Source organism: Zeugodacus cucurbitae, chromosome 2 (genome assembly GCF_028554725.1).
Source record: "Zeugodacus cucurbitae isolate PBARC_wt_2022May chromosome 2, idZeuCucr1.2, whole genome shotgun sequence".
Lineage (NCBI taxonomy): Eukaryota > Metazoa > Arthropoda > Insecta > Diptera > Tephritidae > Zeugodacus > Zeugodacus cucurbitae.
In genome coordinates, this window is record NC_071667.1 from 57550399 (window position 1) to 57569856 (window position 19458).

Sequence of the window (19458 nt, forward strand, 5' to 3'; positions counted from 1 at the left end):
CGCTTGTTAATTTATATATATATTTTTTCTTTACATAAATTAATTCAATTTCAATTTATTATTAATGCATTTCAGTTATGTTAATCATACACTTTTCAGTTGTTTGTGTGTGTTTGTATTATAACAATTTGTTGCGGCAATTGGTTCGTGCGTTTGCGCAAACATAATCGAGACAGACAGTCAAACAGACATACAACAACACAAGCAACGAGACATTGTAAATTTTGTTTAATATTTTATTTATTTTTTTATTTTTTTTTTAATTAAATTTTTTTTTATTTTATATTTTTGTTATATTTTTTATTTTTTTTTATTTAATTTTTTTTTATTTTATATTTTTGTTATATTTTTTTATTTTTTTTTTTTTAATTTATTTTTTTTTTTTTATTTTATATTTTTGTTATATTTTTTTTATTTTTTTTTTATTTATTTTTTTTTATGTTATATTTTTTTTTATTTTTTTGTTTTATTTATTTATTTTTTTTTATTTTATTTATTTTTTTATATTTTTTTAAATTTGTTTTAATTTTTTTTTTTTGATTCTACACTCTAAGAAAAATCGTTGAATTTAACACAAAATTAAATAAGACTTAATTAAATAATTGCTAATTTAATGTGTACACTCTAGTGTGTTAACCGTTATGTGTAATTTGCCAAATTTAATGAACGCTTTCTAGCAAATCGCATTTATTGTGTGCTACGCAACGCCTTGTTTTAAGCGCAATCGCAATTTTGAACGGCACATAGTCGTATGAATGCAAAATGCAATTATTTATGTTCGAGTATATATGTAAATCTACACTTAGGTGTATATATATGTACGTACGTAACAACACTGAAAAGTATTTGACCAACGTCATCGTATTTTGAATTGCCTCGGACCGCATTTCGCAGCGCTTGCAAACGACTGTCCCGCCAATGAATGCGTCTAGCTATAAAACTAAATATTTGGCTTCATTTACAAATAATACATTCTACCGCAAAGCAAATAAGCAAAACATGAAAAAATGCTAATAACAATATAATTATTTTTACAGTAGACTACATATAAAGCAACTCAGTTCATTGTAGTTACATGAAATCTAATATTCAAAAATAACTAAAAGTGTCTAGGTCAATATAGATTTTCTTACGCCTAATTTTCTATGGAATTTATTTAAAAATTTACAATTTCAGAAAAAAAAATTTCACCTCAATTCGTTTAGGCACTCAGTTTAAACTCTCTTCATACATATATAAAAATTTTAGTGTTCATAAACATTTAGGCGTTCACTAATGATATCATTAGTGACAGTACATCACTCAACGTAGCACTATTATTTTATAATGCGAAAGGTGCTGCTTGTATTTTCGTCATAATTTTGTATTTGAGCTTAGAAATATTGTTTATGAACCAGTTAAGAGACAAAATAATATCACCTGCTCATTATAATGCAATTTTATTTAGTTTAGAACCATACCGTTATTTTAAATATCTTTAAAAACGTATCGAAATATTAGTATTGAGTAGCATCGAGACAGAAAGCTTTCATTTTCCAAAGTGTAAGTAAAATAATAATATTATTCTTCCTAAATTTCAAGTTTTAAAATTTATAATATTTATAACCAGTATAATATTCTAGTGTAATATTAAATTGGAGGCAATTATAGCACATTTACCTCGAAAAACAAACTTTTGCTTATAAGCAACTGCATGTTATTAGTCGGGTATTTAAATCGTTTTGAATTTAATTCTACATTTTTAACTCTGTAGAAAAATATAAACTCTAAGAACCGCTCATTGAATTTAGTTACAGAATAATTTTTTTTCATAAACACTAAGTAGTGTTTTAGACAGGTTAAGGGGCTTAGTTCAAAATATTTGTTAATATAAAAAAATTCAAATATTTAGTCCAAACTTTTTATCGCCTTAACGTTACACTATTAGTCAGGAATTACTGAAATTTTTGAAGAAAATTATTACAAACTCTGGCTTTGTGACGTCATTTCCGTCGAGCTCTCGGGGTGCGTTGTAATTGAAAAAAAAAATCCTGCGTCTAAGTTTTTGTAAAGACCAGCCTAAAATTTCATAAAGATTGGTGGAGCAGTTCTCGAGAACACCGAGACAACCGACTTTGAAAACAAAGTTGTGAGAGTAACGCGTTTGAAGTTTTGGGTGACAGCCAAACACCCTGAAGCGCGCAACTTCTTACCGACCGTATCTCCAAAACTATTGGATCGGTTTGAAATTTTCGGACAATATTTTAAAGATTTTGTAGAATCTTATAGAAAATATAGATTTTTTGAAGCCATGAAACCCATGTAGCCTCTTGATCCAAACCCCATTTTTTCAGTAGTTTAATGGTGAACACTGAAACGGCAAATAAATACACGGTTGAGCTTTTTAAACATATGAGAGGTATAAATTAGTTTTGAAAAGTGTATTCCAATACTGCTTGAATCTCAAGAGTAAAGCTCATCAGAACTTAGGACCACTATTAAAAATTTAATTTAACAATTATTCTTATGCGAAATGTGTTTTTTTTTGTCACTATTTTTCGAGATAGATCATTTTGACAGCTGTTACTTGATTCATACTCAGTTTGACTTGCCATTTCATAATGAGCAGATTAACTCCGGAACAACGTTTATTGCTCCGTACGTTAGCTGCAAAAAGTAGTCGAAAATCGGGACTCTCAGCTTGAATTTATTCGAGTCAGCCGCGGCGGTCACTTGCATTATGGGCAAACAAATATCCTTTATATGTATATATAAGACAGTATACCAATTAGATTATGAATTCAATCAACATTCTCATCAAAAGATTTAGTGAGGTTAAGTAAGTGTGGGTTAAGTTATGTTTAACTGTGAAAAGAAAAGAAAAATACTCATTGCAGTCGAATAAAAACAAATCGGGCTGCCATACACAGTCAGTCATAATCTAACGCTAGTCTTAGAAAAGCAGGAATGCAGGGAAGCCTATGAGGGGAAAAATATAAATAAATATACCTTGTAAACCTTGATAAATAAAATCAACGAAAGTATGAAACTATTTAAAGCAAAACTTACTTGACCACGAAGACAAGTAGCAGGGCCTGTTGATTATCAAACTGTATAGCTAAAATGGCAGTTCTGTTCGTCTATAAACATATATATATGTATATGTACATAGTGAAGGTATGAACAATAAATATCAACAAAATTGCCTAAAAAATACGCTGCACAGAAATGGTAAATTAATTATTGGCATGCTCATTACTGGGCATCGCGCCCAAATGTGCCGCCATCACGCGCCAAGTCAGCAGCCGCGCAGAACTTAACAAATAACTTAGGCATAAATGAAAGGCACGCAAAAACATAAACAAACACAAATATTTATATACAGAAGTATGAAAAGTCAGCGATCATATGTTTGAAAGTCTTCTTCTTCTGTTTTAACACAAAAATTAAACGCAAATTTTTGTGAATTTATTATTTTAAAAACAGTCGCGTAGTCGCTGTCTAATTGCTAATTATTCAAGATTAGCAACGTGTGTGCGGTGACTGTTGTCACTGATATACAATGTTGATAATATAATCTGGCATATGTGCATATAATTTACGAGAAATAAGATATATTTCGCTTATATGTATGTATTTATTTTGGGTTGTGTAGTGCTCGCGTTTGACGCGCACATTGATTGGCAAACGTCAAGTGACATTTGCCACTTCGAGCGTTAAGAAGTCGTGGGAAATGATGAAGAAAGTCTTACCAAAATGCATATTAAATAAAGTCATGTGTATATTGAAGGGTGATTTGTTTAGTGATAGCTGGTGATGTTTTTTTTTGTGAAAATTTGTAGTAAGAAGCAGCGCTGAAAAAATGAAAAAATTAATTATTATATTAAAAAAATATTTTTTTTTTTATTAAATTGAAATATTTCAAAATTTTTTGGGATAATATTTAACAAGATATATATTTCATATATTTAAAGCAATATCATTATTTAGTGCGCAGATTTTTAGTTTTAGAATTTTCGAATTTTTATTTTTTATTAAAGATTTTTACTTTTAAAACTTAATTCCGAAAGGCAATATTTTCTAAAATTTTATAAAAGTTTAATATATGAATATTTAATTATAATTGTGACTACATTTATAAATGTATTTTTTACAATTTAAATTTCATTGAGGCTCCACGTCGTATGAGTAACATGATATATGTACTTTTTTTATAAAAAAAAATCTAAATATAGATCTTTTCACATCAAGTTAATCCATTAATAAAATGCCGCTAGATTATATTTAAAATAGTTTAACTTGAATTTTAACACATTTATTATTAATAACTTCAAGGAGTATATATAATCATTTACTGCCATGGCGTATGAGTAACATTAATTTGTGGACTTCTGAGTGGAGTGGCTTGTTGATATATGAATAATATAGTAGGTGACGTCACGTAACGTTAGTTGTGAAATACTCTTATTCAAATAATTTGTTCATGGTTCAACATAAATAAATGCAAATAATATTAGAAAGTAACAGTATGTCAAAGTAAATAGTTTCAAACATTTAGTTTTCCGAAAATCACCACTGATTCACCATTATCTTAGAAAAATTTGTTTCTGGTGTTTTATTATTATTTTATTTTTTTTAGTTTGAATAACTAACGCAGAAATTTCGGAATTTATTTCTGTATTATATATATTTCAGTAAACTCCACTTGGCACACCCTGCATGTCTAATTATCTGTACGCAAGTATGCAAATTTATTTGAAATTTAGTTTTCTTCTCGAGATTAAAATTCATTTTCTAATTTATTATCCTAACACAATGAGGCGTTTTGAAATTAAATATGAAAAATTGTTATTCTGACACAATGGGACTACATGAAAATAATATCTAAATTATTATGTAATTAAAGACAAGAACAAATCTATTTGGGATGGCAGACAGCGATTTTACGAAAAACATAATACACTGCTTTATAATTTAGTTTACTACAATTTATTTAAATTATACGGTATAAAACTCACCGAATGTTTGAAAATTCTAATATTAGGTATATGGGGATTAGAGGGTATAATTACACGATTATTAACTTTTTTTTGGCACAGAGGTACATTTATAGAAGAAAAAGATTCCCTCTGAATTTCTAAAATGTATCTGAGAGATTTTCCAATATTTTGGGCTAAAAAATTATCCATTAGCACTGAGGTCTTCATGTTCGATTTGAACAATATTTTTATGAGCGTTGCCATATCTTCAATATTATCATATATGCAAAAGTTTTTCCCGATATCCTTATTGGTTATTTATTTATATATTGTAAGGTTCAAGGATCAGATGAATTATAAAATTATGTTATATGGGAAGTAGATGTGGTTGTCAACAGATTTCGCCCATTTTCAAACTGTTGCTTGATATTTTTGTTTAATTTGGTAGTGATTGCTGGGTTGAATATTAGAAACTCATTTCTTTGGGCAATTTAGAAAATTTGAAAATGTGTCGAAATAGCAAAGCTAATAGTGCTGACAGCCGCAGCAAAAGTTTGAATGTTTTAAAAAATTTGAATCTCGTAATATATGCAAGCAAACGCTATATATCATGTATACATATGTATATAGCGAGTGCTTTTATATACAAATATATTAGACGTTTATACATATGTATAAACACACGTATACTTGTGTATGAATAATATTCAGTATTTTTTGCGCCAAAGAATGTTGCAACAACCAAATAGCAAAAATTCGAATATATGCAACAGCTGCAACGTGCCACCTCCCACTACATTTACACACCACAATTTAGATATATACTTATGTACAAGTATTCAGAAGTATTTTATTCGAAACTCACTCGAAAAGAAATTTGAAAATTTTGAATGAGGAAAATATTTTGAATCGCCTAACTTTAATTACAATATTTGCTATATATATATAAGCTATGTACTAACACACTCATATATAAATATATATAGGTATGCATATTAAATATATTAATTAAATATAATATATGATAGCATGTATATATATAAAATGTACTATATATCGAGCTGACCGAGCATTGACTTTTGTATGTCGTGTATGGGGGGCGCTAGACCGTGCTGCGGTATGCCATATGATTGTTGTTACTAATTTCTTTCAGCGAAATTTCTGCATATACGAGTAATAAGGATTACTTATTTACATACATACACTTTATACTCTCATATAGAGTTTCTTAAACAGAGAGAAACAAGAAATATATCTAAGAAAATGGTATTGTTAGTATTTGATGTGACTAGGCTTATGTATTCATAGGATGCAGAATTTTCATTATTTTTCTTTCAAAATATTATAAGAGGACCTTTTTGGCAGCAGATATTTTCTCTCACATAATTTCTATATTTTATTTAATAGAAAATGTTCTAAACTCTAAGACGTTGGTAAAATTATTCAATGTACCATTTACATCACTAAATATTTCTATATTATATCAAAAGTGAAATCAAAGAAATAAATACATAGTATTACAAAAGAAAATAGAAAGAAAATATCGGTTGTAGTTTACACCCTTTTTTGTTCAAATGCACAATTGTTCGTATTAATGACTTTTATAAGTATATTATTGAATAAATCGATAACGATTGTTTTAAAAAGGTATTAGGTCTACAACTTCCGCCGTTTTCCAATAGATGTCTCTAGAGTCAAGCACTGGTCGATTAAATCGATTAAATCGTTTTATATCGATCTTGGACATTTGTGTCAACATTAACCCCACAAAATATTTGTAGAGATCTGTTTGTATCCCAAACTTATTCTCAACTGAAAATGTCACTTTTTGAGCCGAATTCTCGACATTTGCGGGAAATTTTACTTTTCATTTTTAATTCCAAGAAAAGTGCGTCTGAGGCTCATCGACATTTGTAACCGTTTTTATACAAAAAAAAACCTTAAATTTACAAAAAAAAGGCGGAAGCAAAGTTGTAGACCAATATATAACAAAATTATCAAACAACGATAATCCTGATAATCATTAACTACACCTCGTATTCTCATTAGTGATGTTATTTAAAATTAACTGAACTTAATTCGCGAAAAAATAACAGTATTTTATTTACAAAAACATTTATAATATATTTTTGTTATTTTTAATTTAATCCTTTCATGCCCAATGTTACCTATAGAAGCCGGTAATCTAATTCTCGTTTTTTAAATTTTTTTTTAAATGTTTTTTTTTTTCAATTATGTAGACTTATGTGTTGTGCAAGCTTATAGTTACTTTTCCTGTTATGAGCTGTGTACGTGTTCATTCAGTAGGCATTCTGAAATTTGAGTGGAATTTTCAAAATCGTTTCGCGAAAAAAGTCATACAAAAGTGGTTATACAAAAAGTGTTCAAAAATATAAAAAAATATTTTTTTTTATTTTAAAACCAAGTGAACTATATAAATAAATAACGATAAGAGAGTTATTTAAAAAATCCGTAATGAGAAAAGTGTTTAGTTTATTTATAATAATTTAGTTGTTGCCTATAGGCAACGTCCTGTAACTAATGAACCAGGATACAAAGGACTTTGAAATTTTTATCACTTCGATTTTAATTCGGGCATGAGAGGGTAAAATTCAAAAATATTTCGCCTACAAATTAAATTTAAATAATTTTGGCGAATAGAAAAGTTTAAAAAATAAATTTTAATTTTTTTCGGGTTTCTGAAAGGATTTTTCCAACTATAGTGCTCCAAAAGTGTTACTTATTAGTTAACCCTTTGATATGGCTTTCATCGACGTCAGATTTGTACCAAAAAAGCTTTAATTGTAAAAACCACCATGGAAAGAGTTCGATAAGGAGATCCTTGTTATTGAATCACAAAAAAAGCCGGTTTATGTCACACATTTGGGTTCCAGCGATATTTTTTTTTGTTTCAATATATAATATTCACTTCAGAGAGCGTTCATTATGATCTTAAAGATAGCTTCCCGAAGGCCCTAAGGTACAGCCGGTCCAAGAACCACCCCGAGTAAATTGATATTGAGATTTTCGTTTAGTTTCAGTTTTTCTGTATTTAATATTTTTTGTTTCTGGTCCTCATAAACAACCTGAACCAGAAGTTATTGGTTGGAGTAGTGTATATTTCCACCATTTTCATAATACATATGTATATTTATAATGATATACTTACACACATATATACAAGTGTATACACATATACACTTACATGTTAATTTGGTACTTTCAACATACATATCTTGCACACTTAGAAATATAATTAAAATCAAAAAAATAAAAACTGAAATTTATACATTTTTCGAAATTTCAATTAATTTTGGTTTCACAACAACTACAACAACAACACGACTCATATAAGCAAGCAAGCGCAAACACACACACTTGCACTTACTACACCGGCGGGTGATGCATTCAGAAAATTTTTGATTTGAATAAAAGTATTTTTAATTGGGAACAAAAATAAAAACTCATAAAAAAGTTGTTTTGGGAAGCCGACAATATCTAATAATGGCAGCCACTTTTGTTGCTATGTGTTTATGTGTGTGTGTGTGTGATTGTGCGCCTGTTTTGCCTGCAATTTCCGCCGCCGGCAATAATAAATACATAAAAATATATAAATATGTATGTGGTGCCTGTATACTTCGTTGCCGCCACACAGCGCGTGACAAGTCAGGCGTTGCCCGCAAACACCACTAACGCAATGTCCGCCCACCGTCAAAGAGACAACAACTGTTGTTGGAGCACACATACTAGAAACAGATATATATGTGTGTGTGTGTGTTTGGGTGAATGCAACAACACTAGCCGAAACTATTTGGTAACACAACAACTCAACACTCGTCGTTCAACCAATTGTCCTGGCTCATTTACAAGCACATATACATATAGTCGAACACACACACACATGCACGCACATCTTATATGCCTATATTGCATTTTGAAATATCACTTTCACGATCGTATTTTGACGATCGCCTCGCTTTCGTCTTTACTTAGTCCGTCTATAGCCAAATTTGCCTAGCCAACCAAAGGCAGCGACCAACACCACTGCCAGCCATCGTCATATGGTCTATGCAAAGTCGCCACCATTGATGAGCGAGATCGTGTCGAGAGTGTGTGAACATTTCCAATTGAAGCTTTGTACGCTGCAAACAAACAAGTGTCCACTAAACGCAAAGTCGCAAAGTGTTCCGAGACGAAAGTAGTATCCACCACGTACGCTACAAGTGTTTGGGGCTAGCGAAATCAAATCTCCAAGTTCCTCACAAATTAATTGAGTTTTGTGCTTGTGGAAAGGCGAAGAAGCGTATAAAAAAAAAATAAATAAATAACTGTAAACCCTTGACGTTGCTGGCAGTGCTTGGACATATACAATAAATACAACAAATACACATACCGTTGGAATAAAGGTTGGTGTGCAAATTGTATTGAAATTGCTTTTCAATATTATTTCGAAAATCTACAATATATTGATCGATAGAAAAAATACAACAAAAACAATATTTATATGCTGTATGTACATGGATGTGTGTGTATTTTGTGCTTAGAGTGTGTAAGTCTTGCAAATCAATATTTCCAAGCGTTCGGTGGCAAGCTATTAGCAAATAAGGGCGATGCAGCATTTGGTGGACGGGTGTGGCATTTTTTGAATAAATATAAATTGTTAATAACAGATTGATTTGTGCTGGCAGCCAATACGCTATGTAGTGCATCTACTCCTTATATTCGATAGATTGATACATACCATTATGTGAAAATATAAAAAAATAAAATAATTTCGAAATATATTTTTTTTTTGTATTGAAATTCAACTATGTATTTGATATATACAATTGTTTTTATTGATATTTGTATTATTTATTGCTGATAATTTGTAGTGCATATTTGTCGTGGGTGGTTTTGGATGTTTTTTTTTTTCAATTTTTCAAAGAATTCAATTTTACACGCATCAATTACTTTTACAGCATAACAGGGCTCATACATATTTTTTTTCAATATTTTAAAAATCGCCTTTTGGCAATTAAACAGTTGATGCTTTAAGTACTGCCTTGATTAAATTATTAAATATTTTTTTTTTTAATTTTTAAAATATAGCATTAAAATGTGCCAACTATCGATATATAATATTTTCAGAGAAAATTACGTAGGCTTAAACTATTGAACTATTGAAAGGATTATGCAATGAAAATTTAATATTGATCTAGCTAAATTATATTGAAATTAAACCAATAATTTTTGCCAAAATTATTTTTATAAAATACTAGCGGAGCCGACACTTGTCCTATTTAATATCCTATTAGGATATTAAACAAAATATGAAATGAAACACACATAATAAAATAATTGGAATTAGTATATGATTGGATTGAAGACAATAGCGAAATCCAATTATACAACATTTTCCAAACAAAATTTTCGAAAACAATTTTATATACCTTTAGGCGGTTATAGTAACAATGACATCATCTATTATTGGCAAACATAAAACATCAAATAAATTTATAAATTTAATTTTAATTTTAGATTATAAATTAATGAAATAGACTATTAATATTGGACGAAGTTTTTTTACAATAATAGAAAAAAGGTAGAAAGGGTAGTCAGAGGCACAAGAAAATGAGAATTTTCAATATTTTTTTTACTATTAAATCATGTTATTTTACAAAAGTAATAATATGGCATTATTATACTATGTTCTGACTTAAAATCACGAAAATTTAAAAAAAAAATTATAATTTCGAAAGTTATAGTTGTTTGTATTGACCCAGTTCCAAAGAATGGTTCTTGCAGTAACAATCGTAAGTGTTTGAAGATTCATCTAAAATCAATCGGATAAAAAAAATAGTTTTATAAATAGATAATCCTGGGCCTGATTGAAGCTTTTTAGCTCGGCGGCCTCAGGAATTTTTTCTAGATTTTCGGGAAAAAATCAATAGTTTATTTGTTCTTGAAAATTTTGAAAGAAAAGCTTCGATAACACCCAGGATTATTATGTATTCTAAATTAATTTTCATTAAAATTTACTGAGTGGTTTTCGAATTACAAATGTCACCAATTCAAAAAAACATAGTTTTAAGAAAAACGCATTTAAAGCTTCACAATAGCGTTTTGGACTGCCCGAGCACTCTTTGTTATTGCCAAATAACTCGAAAAGTAATTACATATCGGATCAACTTTAAATTTTCGGATAATTTTTTTATAATATTACTTAACGAAAATGCAAAAAATTGAAATTTTTTGAAAATCCTGACCTTAATAAAACAAAAAATATAAAATGATGCATTTAGGTATCTAAAAAAGTTGTCTTTCATTTTCTAGTATTATGTTTTTTTTATGTTAAAGTAATCGAGTTAAATTCAATACAATTAGTAAGCTTTTTGACCAACCGCTGATTTTAGTCTCTTTTTGATTATACCAGTTTATAATATTTATACGAGTTAATTGTTCGATTCACTACTCTTAACCGCTTAATAAACGTTGTTAAGCTATGTTTATTGTTAAAGTTACAGACAATAAGATTTAAGTGTTGTGGGATGATAAACAAATGAACAGAAATTGTACGAATTAGTCTAACTCTACATTATTGTCACTGAAGACATTAAGAACTCATCAAGTTTGTCGAAGCTGAACTCGATCATTAGGAATAAGTTTGTCGGAACTGGAAATTTTTGATAAAGCGTTTACTCAAATTTATTTGAGAGATTAATTTCAATAATTTGCAGCTTAAACCTAACTGTTTCGTAATATTATAACTTAAAACCCTTTTTATAATTCCGAAATATCAATATATGATAAGTAGGCGTGGTCATTACATTATAATTCTACAGATTTTGCTTTAAATCCCTCAGTAGATCACCGAAGAGCATTCTTGTTTCAATTTTTTTTCCACAAAATGTATAAAAAATGTTTGTCTGCAATGTTTCATCGTCGTAAAATTAAAAAAAAAATTATGCGACCAAAAACATTTATTTTTCTAGCAGGCAGCAAATATGTTAAATGCCGCGTTTTTTAATTATTTTTCATTTTTCTATTTATTTGACATTGCGCAAGGTTATTCACAATAGTCACGTATAAATTTTGAATTGTGAAGATAATTTTAACACACAATAAATTAGATATTCCCGAAATTTATTGTGTATGCCATAATTATTTCCAAAATAACTACAAATAATATTGCTAATATCTTCTACAAGAAACACGCTTGTAGCGCTGTGGCTAACGGTGCATGTTTTTGAAAGCGGCGAAAAACAATAAATTGTATCTTGAGGAAAGAAGCTATAATTTTAGAAGTTATAAATAAATATTTAAAATAAATAAAAATAAAACATAAATTGAAATTAGAAACTTATAAATTTGAATAGAAAATAGTGCAGGAAGTAAACAAAAAACAAAAAAAATAAATAAAAAACTAAAAAAACTCAAAATAAAAATTGTGTATATGTGCACATGGGTATTTTCAAAAATATATTAATTATATGTTTTTCATTAAAGCCTTCTAAAAGTACATTATATTGTTAATTAATGCATATTTTTGAAACACAAAACATGTTGACATTTTTATGGAGAGGACAACAGAAAGACACAGCTGCTGGAGCACGTCCACCACACTCATTTTGTTTACAAAATACAGAAAACTAACAAATTAGATAAAAATGAAAAACAAACAATTAACAAGAGAAACAAAACAAAATATTAAGTTGACTAATTCAAAAAATAAAAAACAAAAATAAAATGAAAAAAACTGAAATAAAAAATAGAATATACCATATACTATATATAGGAAGTGGGCGTTGGCCAGACGACAATAGCGCCAGAGAATTAAAAAAAAAAATATTTCGAAATTAAAACACACAAAAGCAAATTTCTTGTATTTCCCACATATATTTAAATTTTTTTTTTGTTTTTTTTATTTTTTTTTTTTCAAATATATCTATATGTATTTTGAGATATTTCTGGGTCATTAGTTTTTTGATTTACCACACTTCGGTATAATTTTATTATTTGTATGTTTGGAAACTTTGAAATTGGCAAGTGGGCACATCTGTTGTTTTGCCATGACACAGTCGCTGCAATTAATAAACGACTTAGCACTTGTGAAAATTAAAAAAAAAAAAAAAATATTTTTCAATGTTTTCGAAGATGAAAATCATTAAAAAAACTTCGAATTTCGCAAATTGTTTGCAGAAAATGCTGCTTAATAATAATAAAGAATCGATAAATAACACACGCACACACACACATGCTCCAGTCAAAATGAAGTCGGGCAATGCGGTACATATCAATCAGTCGCATTTCGCATCGAATGCTGCCGGCATTTTTAGGCCAATTTCCAGTCATACAACAATAAAAAGCCCTTCAAACGTCAGTTACTACATGTGCTAACTGCTAAATCAATCAGCGCACAATGTAGAATATACTGCAGAAGTCGACACAAATTGCCGTTAATTTTTCGTTTTTTTATTTGTTTCAAAAGAATTTCTATGAATTTTCTAATTGTTCACACTGCAATAAGTGCGAAAAGACGGCATTGCGTTGCACACACACACACATACGATGGAAGCGTAAGCAAGTTAATATGTATATTTATTTAAAAAAAAAAAAATATTATTCTACACATTTTTCTAATTTAAAAAAAATCAAATATTTTCATTTACTACAGGCCGTTGAAAGCATCGAGGAATATAGTCATAGTCATAGCGAGTATATTGAAGAGCATACAAAGATTGTAACACAGGTGAGAATTACATGCATACAAATAATTTGTGAATGAAAGATTGTTTTATGAATTTTATTTTAAATTTAAATGTGTTTTCTTTTCACGCAGAAAACTGAATCGATCGCCAGTGAAAGAACTTATAGAGCAGTCGCTTTTGAAAAATTACCGTTACCAACTACCGGCGGAAACGTTGTTGGTGAGTACGAAGTGATATTATAAGTTAGTAGAATTATGTTGAAGCAGTTATTGACGGAGAGTGTATGAATATATGAGTTATGGAACTCATCTCAATTCACATCCCAAAAATATTATCTGTTTCAACGTATTTGAAGCAAAAGAGATATAGCAATATGTTCTAAAAAAATGTGGAACCCCTCTAGATGCTTAGTATATGAGGAAACTCAAAACTTAATAAATATATTGACGTTAAGAATGTGTTTCTACGATCCCAGTATGCATTGCACGTTTGTCTGTCACAAAATCATCGACCTTACATAAACGATCTTATGATTCTATATAGATCTAGAATACAATATCAATAGGGCTTTTCAGAAATAAAATATTTTATGGGACCGGAGCATTGAGCTTCGACTTTTACGAACATATTAATTATGTAATCTATATACATATATGGTTCGATAGTTCCTGAAACACTCTAATCTCTTTAACACTTTTCATTGTCAATACTATCTTGATCGAATCATCTTCAGTAGGTCTCTTCAAAATATTTCAATGTGGTATCGGTTGTGTTGACTAACTGGTTCCATCTAACAATATTCTCTCGTTAAAACACCAATCAGTTATTTCTAGAGCTTAACTATCCCGTTCAAATCTGGCTTCAGCAAGCATAAATCAACTAAAAAATATCAAATCTCAAAAAAAGTTGGATAGACTCGTATAAGATTATCTTTTTTTATTATGATTCCGGTTTGTACAATGAAATTATGGCAGAGGTCTGTTAAAAAATATATATAAATATATACAAACTCTTCAATAAACAGACTGCTGCCGTGGCTTCAAAGAACAGACCATTTATATAATATAAAAATTACAATTCTATTGCTTTCGAAATAGTTAACTAAAAATTTGGTGTCTCCTGCCGAAAAAGACTCGTCTCCCGCATTCAATTTAGTGCTATGTATATATAAGCAACAACAATGGATTCTTTGGATCTAGCTTCTCAACTGTTGGTGTATGGTGATGAAGTAAACCACTTTTGTTGTTACTTTACTGACAACTTTACTTCTGAACACCCAGCTGTTTGCGTATGTAACGTGCGAGCAACTTAGCTGGGCGTTCTTGCCACTCGCCTAGCGTTTCTTTGGTTTCTGTAATCTGGGAATTAGTAAAATAGTATATTAAATATATTATTATATAATTATTCATCTATATATTACAAATTCTACAACGCACCTGATCACCATTGAGTCGATTTAATATGGCCGCACAGATTATACCCGCTTTGATGCCGGCATTATTGGTCAACGCTGCGAACATAGAGCTCTCCATTTCGATGTTTACCACACCTTTTTGCTGCAGCATGTTTAGCCATCGCATCTTGTCTGCCTCTTGGTAATCACAAAATGCGCCATCCAAACGGCCCTGTCCTATGTGGTTCAATGTGAGACACTTTATTAAAGATATTTTTCTAAGAAAACCCTCCAAAACACACCTTCATAGAAGTCATCGGCGCAGTATGTCTTGCCCACAACTGTTTGAAAGCCATCACTTGGACTTGCTAAGGCTTTAAGCTCTTGCGCCAAACCGGCGTCCAGTTTCGTGGGTCTTGGCACAACTTTACCCAAAGTTTTCTATAGTACGAAGTATTTATAATAATTATATTTATTATATGTACAAGTACCGTTACATAGCGCCACAAATATTACTCACAAACTCATGCTCGGCATTTAATTTGTCATTAAGCACTCCATCGGATATCACCACAGTGCCACCCGGTACACCTAAACCGCCACAAGTTCCCAGGCGTATGAAAACCGGGTTCTTACATTTCGCATGATGCATCAGTTTAATCAATTCATGCAATAAAATACTTATCGAGGGATTGCCCATGCCATGATTGACACAAATAATAGGTCCCGCCTTGTACATGGAGTAACGATCTGCGGCGCCGGTTAAGTCGGACAGTTGTGTGCCTACGGGCAGCTTGTGTTTTATTTCTTCCAAGAGATACTGTGCGAGCTTTTCCATACGTTTCGGTGTACCACCTACAATTACGAACTACGGAGAAAAGAGAGAATCGAAGCATTACTCTAGATGTATCTATATTTTGTATCAGTAGTCTCCTGTCATGTGTTCGGTGTAGTCTGAACTCATGTTATAGTAAAGTTAGGTTAAAATACGAGCTCTATTGTATTAAATTAAATAGTGGCGTATGAAGAGAATAAGGTAGGTGAGAGTTTGTTACCGTACTGTTACCTCTCATATCAAGAATATACTCGTATATGAAGACCGCATATTAAAACTCTATGCTTACCTTCACATCGCCGAACATTGCTGGCAAGTTGTGTGATTTCGTACCCAAACCAAGATGATAAAGGAAGTCTTCGTCCATTTGGGCGATATGAGGATTACGCAAAAAACCTGTAGTGCATTCTGTTGATTGTTCTGTTGTTGACCTATTATTTTAAGTTAATTTATAACCATTGTCTTAATATATGGACTTCCACTAGATTGATAACGGTACTTACATACAACCACAACTCGCCGAAGCTAGATCCATATTTTAGAATTTTGGCTTATTAATACGAGTACTTAAAAATCGGGAGACGAAGTGAATTTTGTGATTTTATTTACGAGAAATTTTATGAAATATTTTCTAAATAATTGTTATGAAACGTCAAATTTTGAAATATGATTACAGAAATTTGAAATTTATGTTGATAAAAATTTTCCATTCATGGTAACAAAATTTTTAAATGAGTAGTTTGCAGTTATTGATTACTCAATGTGAGTTTTTTTTTTAAGCGAGAGGCTCCCGCCACATACCACTCGCATCTTCGAAATTACTGTGTAATTAATAAAAAGAGAGGTAGAAATTGAGATTACGACAGTTTCGTCTCCTTACTCTCCTAGGGTGCATTTGACAGAAAAATTGATTTTTTAGTGACGTCATAAAGAAATGGTGCGAAAACTTTGCTTGGAATTGTTTTTGAAACGGTAACTCATTAAAGTGGTATTAGACCTTCTATGCCATATCTATGCCATTTTTTAAATAGAAGAATAGTTATACCAGTTGATTGTTCGATTCGATACTCTCTACAATTGGAGTAATCGAATATGGCTTTGTATGGCTGGTTGCTTTCAGAAAAATATTTCCGCAGTTTGTGATTAAGAGCATTTAGTAAAATTACCCTCCCCGGAATATTTGACCTTATTTTATTACTCATATATTTATATGTATGTATAAATTCAATTTAAATCCATATCGCACGCATGCTAATTACCACAAGACCGCTTGCTGCACACTTCGTGCTAGTAAACAGACTAGAAACAGCAGCAACAAATGACAACGACATGCATCGTCTGTTGTCTTACATGATGGCAAAAATAAACAACAAGTGCGAAAAGACAACACCACGCCTGTCACTTGCAGGAGCTGGCAAATGGCAACGACAAAATCTTGCGCCTTGATGAAAATGTTAATGTTGATATGCCACAAGCACCTTAAAAAAAGCAAGAAGAATAAAATACAAGAACAACAGCAAATGCTGTGTTTTCATTGTTGCTGTTTGTATTATCTGTTGCTGATGACAGATTGTCAGTCAGAGTGTCAGCGAAAATGTTAATTAAGCTGAACGCTACCGTGTGCCGAAAGCACACGATTATACATTTTTTTTATGTAAATAAGAAGAACTTTGTAGAAAATATAAGGGATACAATATTATAGGCAAATTTTTATTTAAGAAATGTAATAGAGATGGGTTTTGTTCGGTTATCGGAAACACTTATGAAACACCTCAGTCATCCTTACAACTATACAACTATTTATCGTAAGGCTTTGTCATACACTACTTAAATTCATCCGTAGAATCCAGATGTAATAGAAGTACAAAATATTATATTCAAACGATATAGATCCTTATATGATGATCAAGACAAGAACTTGTTAAGAAAGTTCAAAGAGTGCAGGAAGTATCTACCGGTATGTAAAATAGGAAAAGTTATGTGTAAAGCTGTAGATCAGAAATACACGAAGTTCTTACTGACGCTCGATAGAAAGAAATGTAAGAACATGGTTGGCATACTCACTGGTCTGGTGGCGGCGCACGCCTACAAGATGGGCCGGACAGAAAGCGAAGAATGCAGCAAATGTCTAGAGTAAGGTACCAGAGAAACAATGTAGCATCTCTTTTGTGCTTGTCCTGCATTGTCAAGGCAACGACTTCAGCACTTGGGGGCCTCAAAATATGAGAATCTGGAATTTCGTTAGTGAGGTCACATCTCCTTTTGAAAATCGCATCAAGCGCAAGCATCCTTAAGGATGACTACTTCACATTGACTACTTGACGGCACTCTATCTGATTTCACAAAGGACAAAAATCGGTCTATGTGTGGCGCATTGCCTGCCAGATTAACCTAACCTAACCTACATGCTTCCTCAGCAAAGGTACCATAAAGTTGTAATCTTTATGGAAATGTAAACTAGAGTTTGTCTCATCTTCTCAATATCTAAATTTTCTCGATCCAATTAGGTATAAATAGTATTTTAGAAACTTATTTTTAGACATAGAAAATATATTTTTTTCACAATGGAGAAATTTTCTCATAAATAAACATAAAAATAGTCGAAATTTTTAATTTTTAAGATCGGTTAAGGCAATAAGTCCCATTTAATTAGGTCCCACCCCTCTGAGTCTACTAATATTATTGAACAGCTGGTAGTCGAAGAAAGCGAAATCACATTTGAATATGATTTTTTCCAATGCTTGGCGAATCGTATGAACAACTGGTATAAATCTAATAAACTGGTATAATAGAAAGGAGATTGCGATTATACCACTTATATGAGGTATACATAACCCATCTTGTATTGAATTAATATGGATCACTTTTTTGTGACTTTTACAAGAAAATTTTTAAAGACTGTAAACTCCAATTAAGCGAGTAGACCAATGATGAATCGAAGGAGGTTAATAAAATTTAATGGTATATGTTTATAAGTAAAAATTCTCGATAAATTAATCAAATAAAAAATGGAATTCAACCCTCAAGCTATCTTCAAGCCCTATGAGTGGTATGAATACATTTTGAGGTCATATCGATCCACTCTGATTTTTTTCTCTCATTCATACCATTTCTCTCTCTCTTCTTCGAGCGCATTTTCTCAACTCTTCGCGGTTTCTAAACACCATACACCTATTGTGACCCTTATTAACGCTTCAATGTGTTTAGAATTAGTATGCATTTACTGTTTATTAGCCGCAATTTATTAGAAATAAAATAGCTATTCATATTTTCAACACAAAATTGCATAGCAGCGGTCTTCCTTATTCTCATTTATTTTGAAAACGAGCACGCACCTGCCGCTGCACACAGCACAACAGTAGCGCTATAATTTTGCAAATGAACATTATTAAATTCAAATTAATTTTTAGCAACGCAAATACTTTTCACTTGTGACATGAACATGCAATTTATTAGCGTAACAACAGCAGCATTTAACAGTTATTAATTATATTCAAGATTTATGAGCAATTCCTCACTCAATACATTGTCAATGTGTGAACATATATATGGATGGCACAAGTTCGTTGCGCTCTTATATAA

The 19458-nt window shown here is 30.7% G+C and overlaps 2 protein-coding genes across 7 annotated transcripts in view; one reads left to right on the forward strand and one right to left on the reverse strand.

Moving 5' to 3' along the window:
• LOC105214547 (filamin-A) overlaps positions 1-19458 on the forward strand; it is a 97715-nt gene that overhangs the window by 58693 nt on the left and 19564 nt on the right. For 5 of the 6 annotated variants that reach the window (XM_054236088.1, XM_054236083.1, XM_054236084.1 and 2 more), the window contains 2 exons: positions 13615-13689; positions 13780-13867. In XM_054236088.1, the coding sequence (XP_054092063.1) occupies positions 13615-13689; positions 13780-13867 (163 nt within the window). Of the gene's footprint in view, positions 1-8991; positions 9365-13614; positions 13690-13779; positions 13868-19458 lie in introns of those variants that run through there. The other variant, XM_054236090.1, reaches the window with a different exon arrangement.
• On the reverse strand, positions 14560-16542 carry LOC105214546 (uridine phosphorylase 1). The gene is made up of 6 exons (XM_011188033.3): positions 16380-16542; positions 16166-16307; positions 15562-15909; positions 15344-15482; positions 15085-15278; positions 14560-15006 (listed from the first exon to the last, which is right to left on the reverse strand). Exons 1-6 carry the CDS (start codon positions 16409-16411, stop codon positions 14911-14913), a joined length of 951 nt encoding a protein of 316 aa, XP_011186335.1. The 5' UTR covers positions 16412-16542; the 3' UTR covers positions 14560-14910.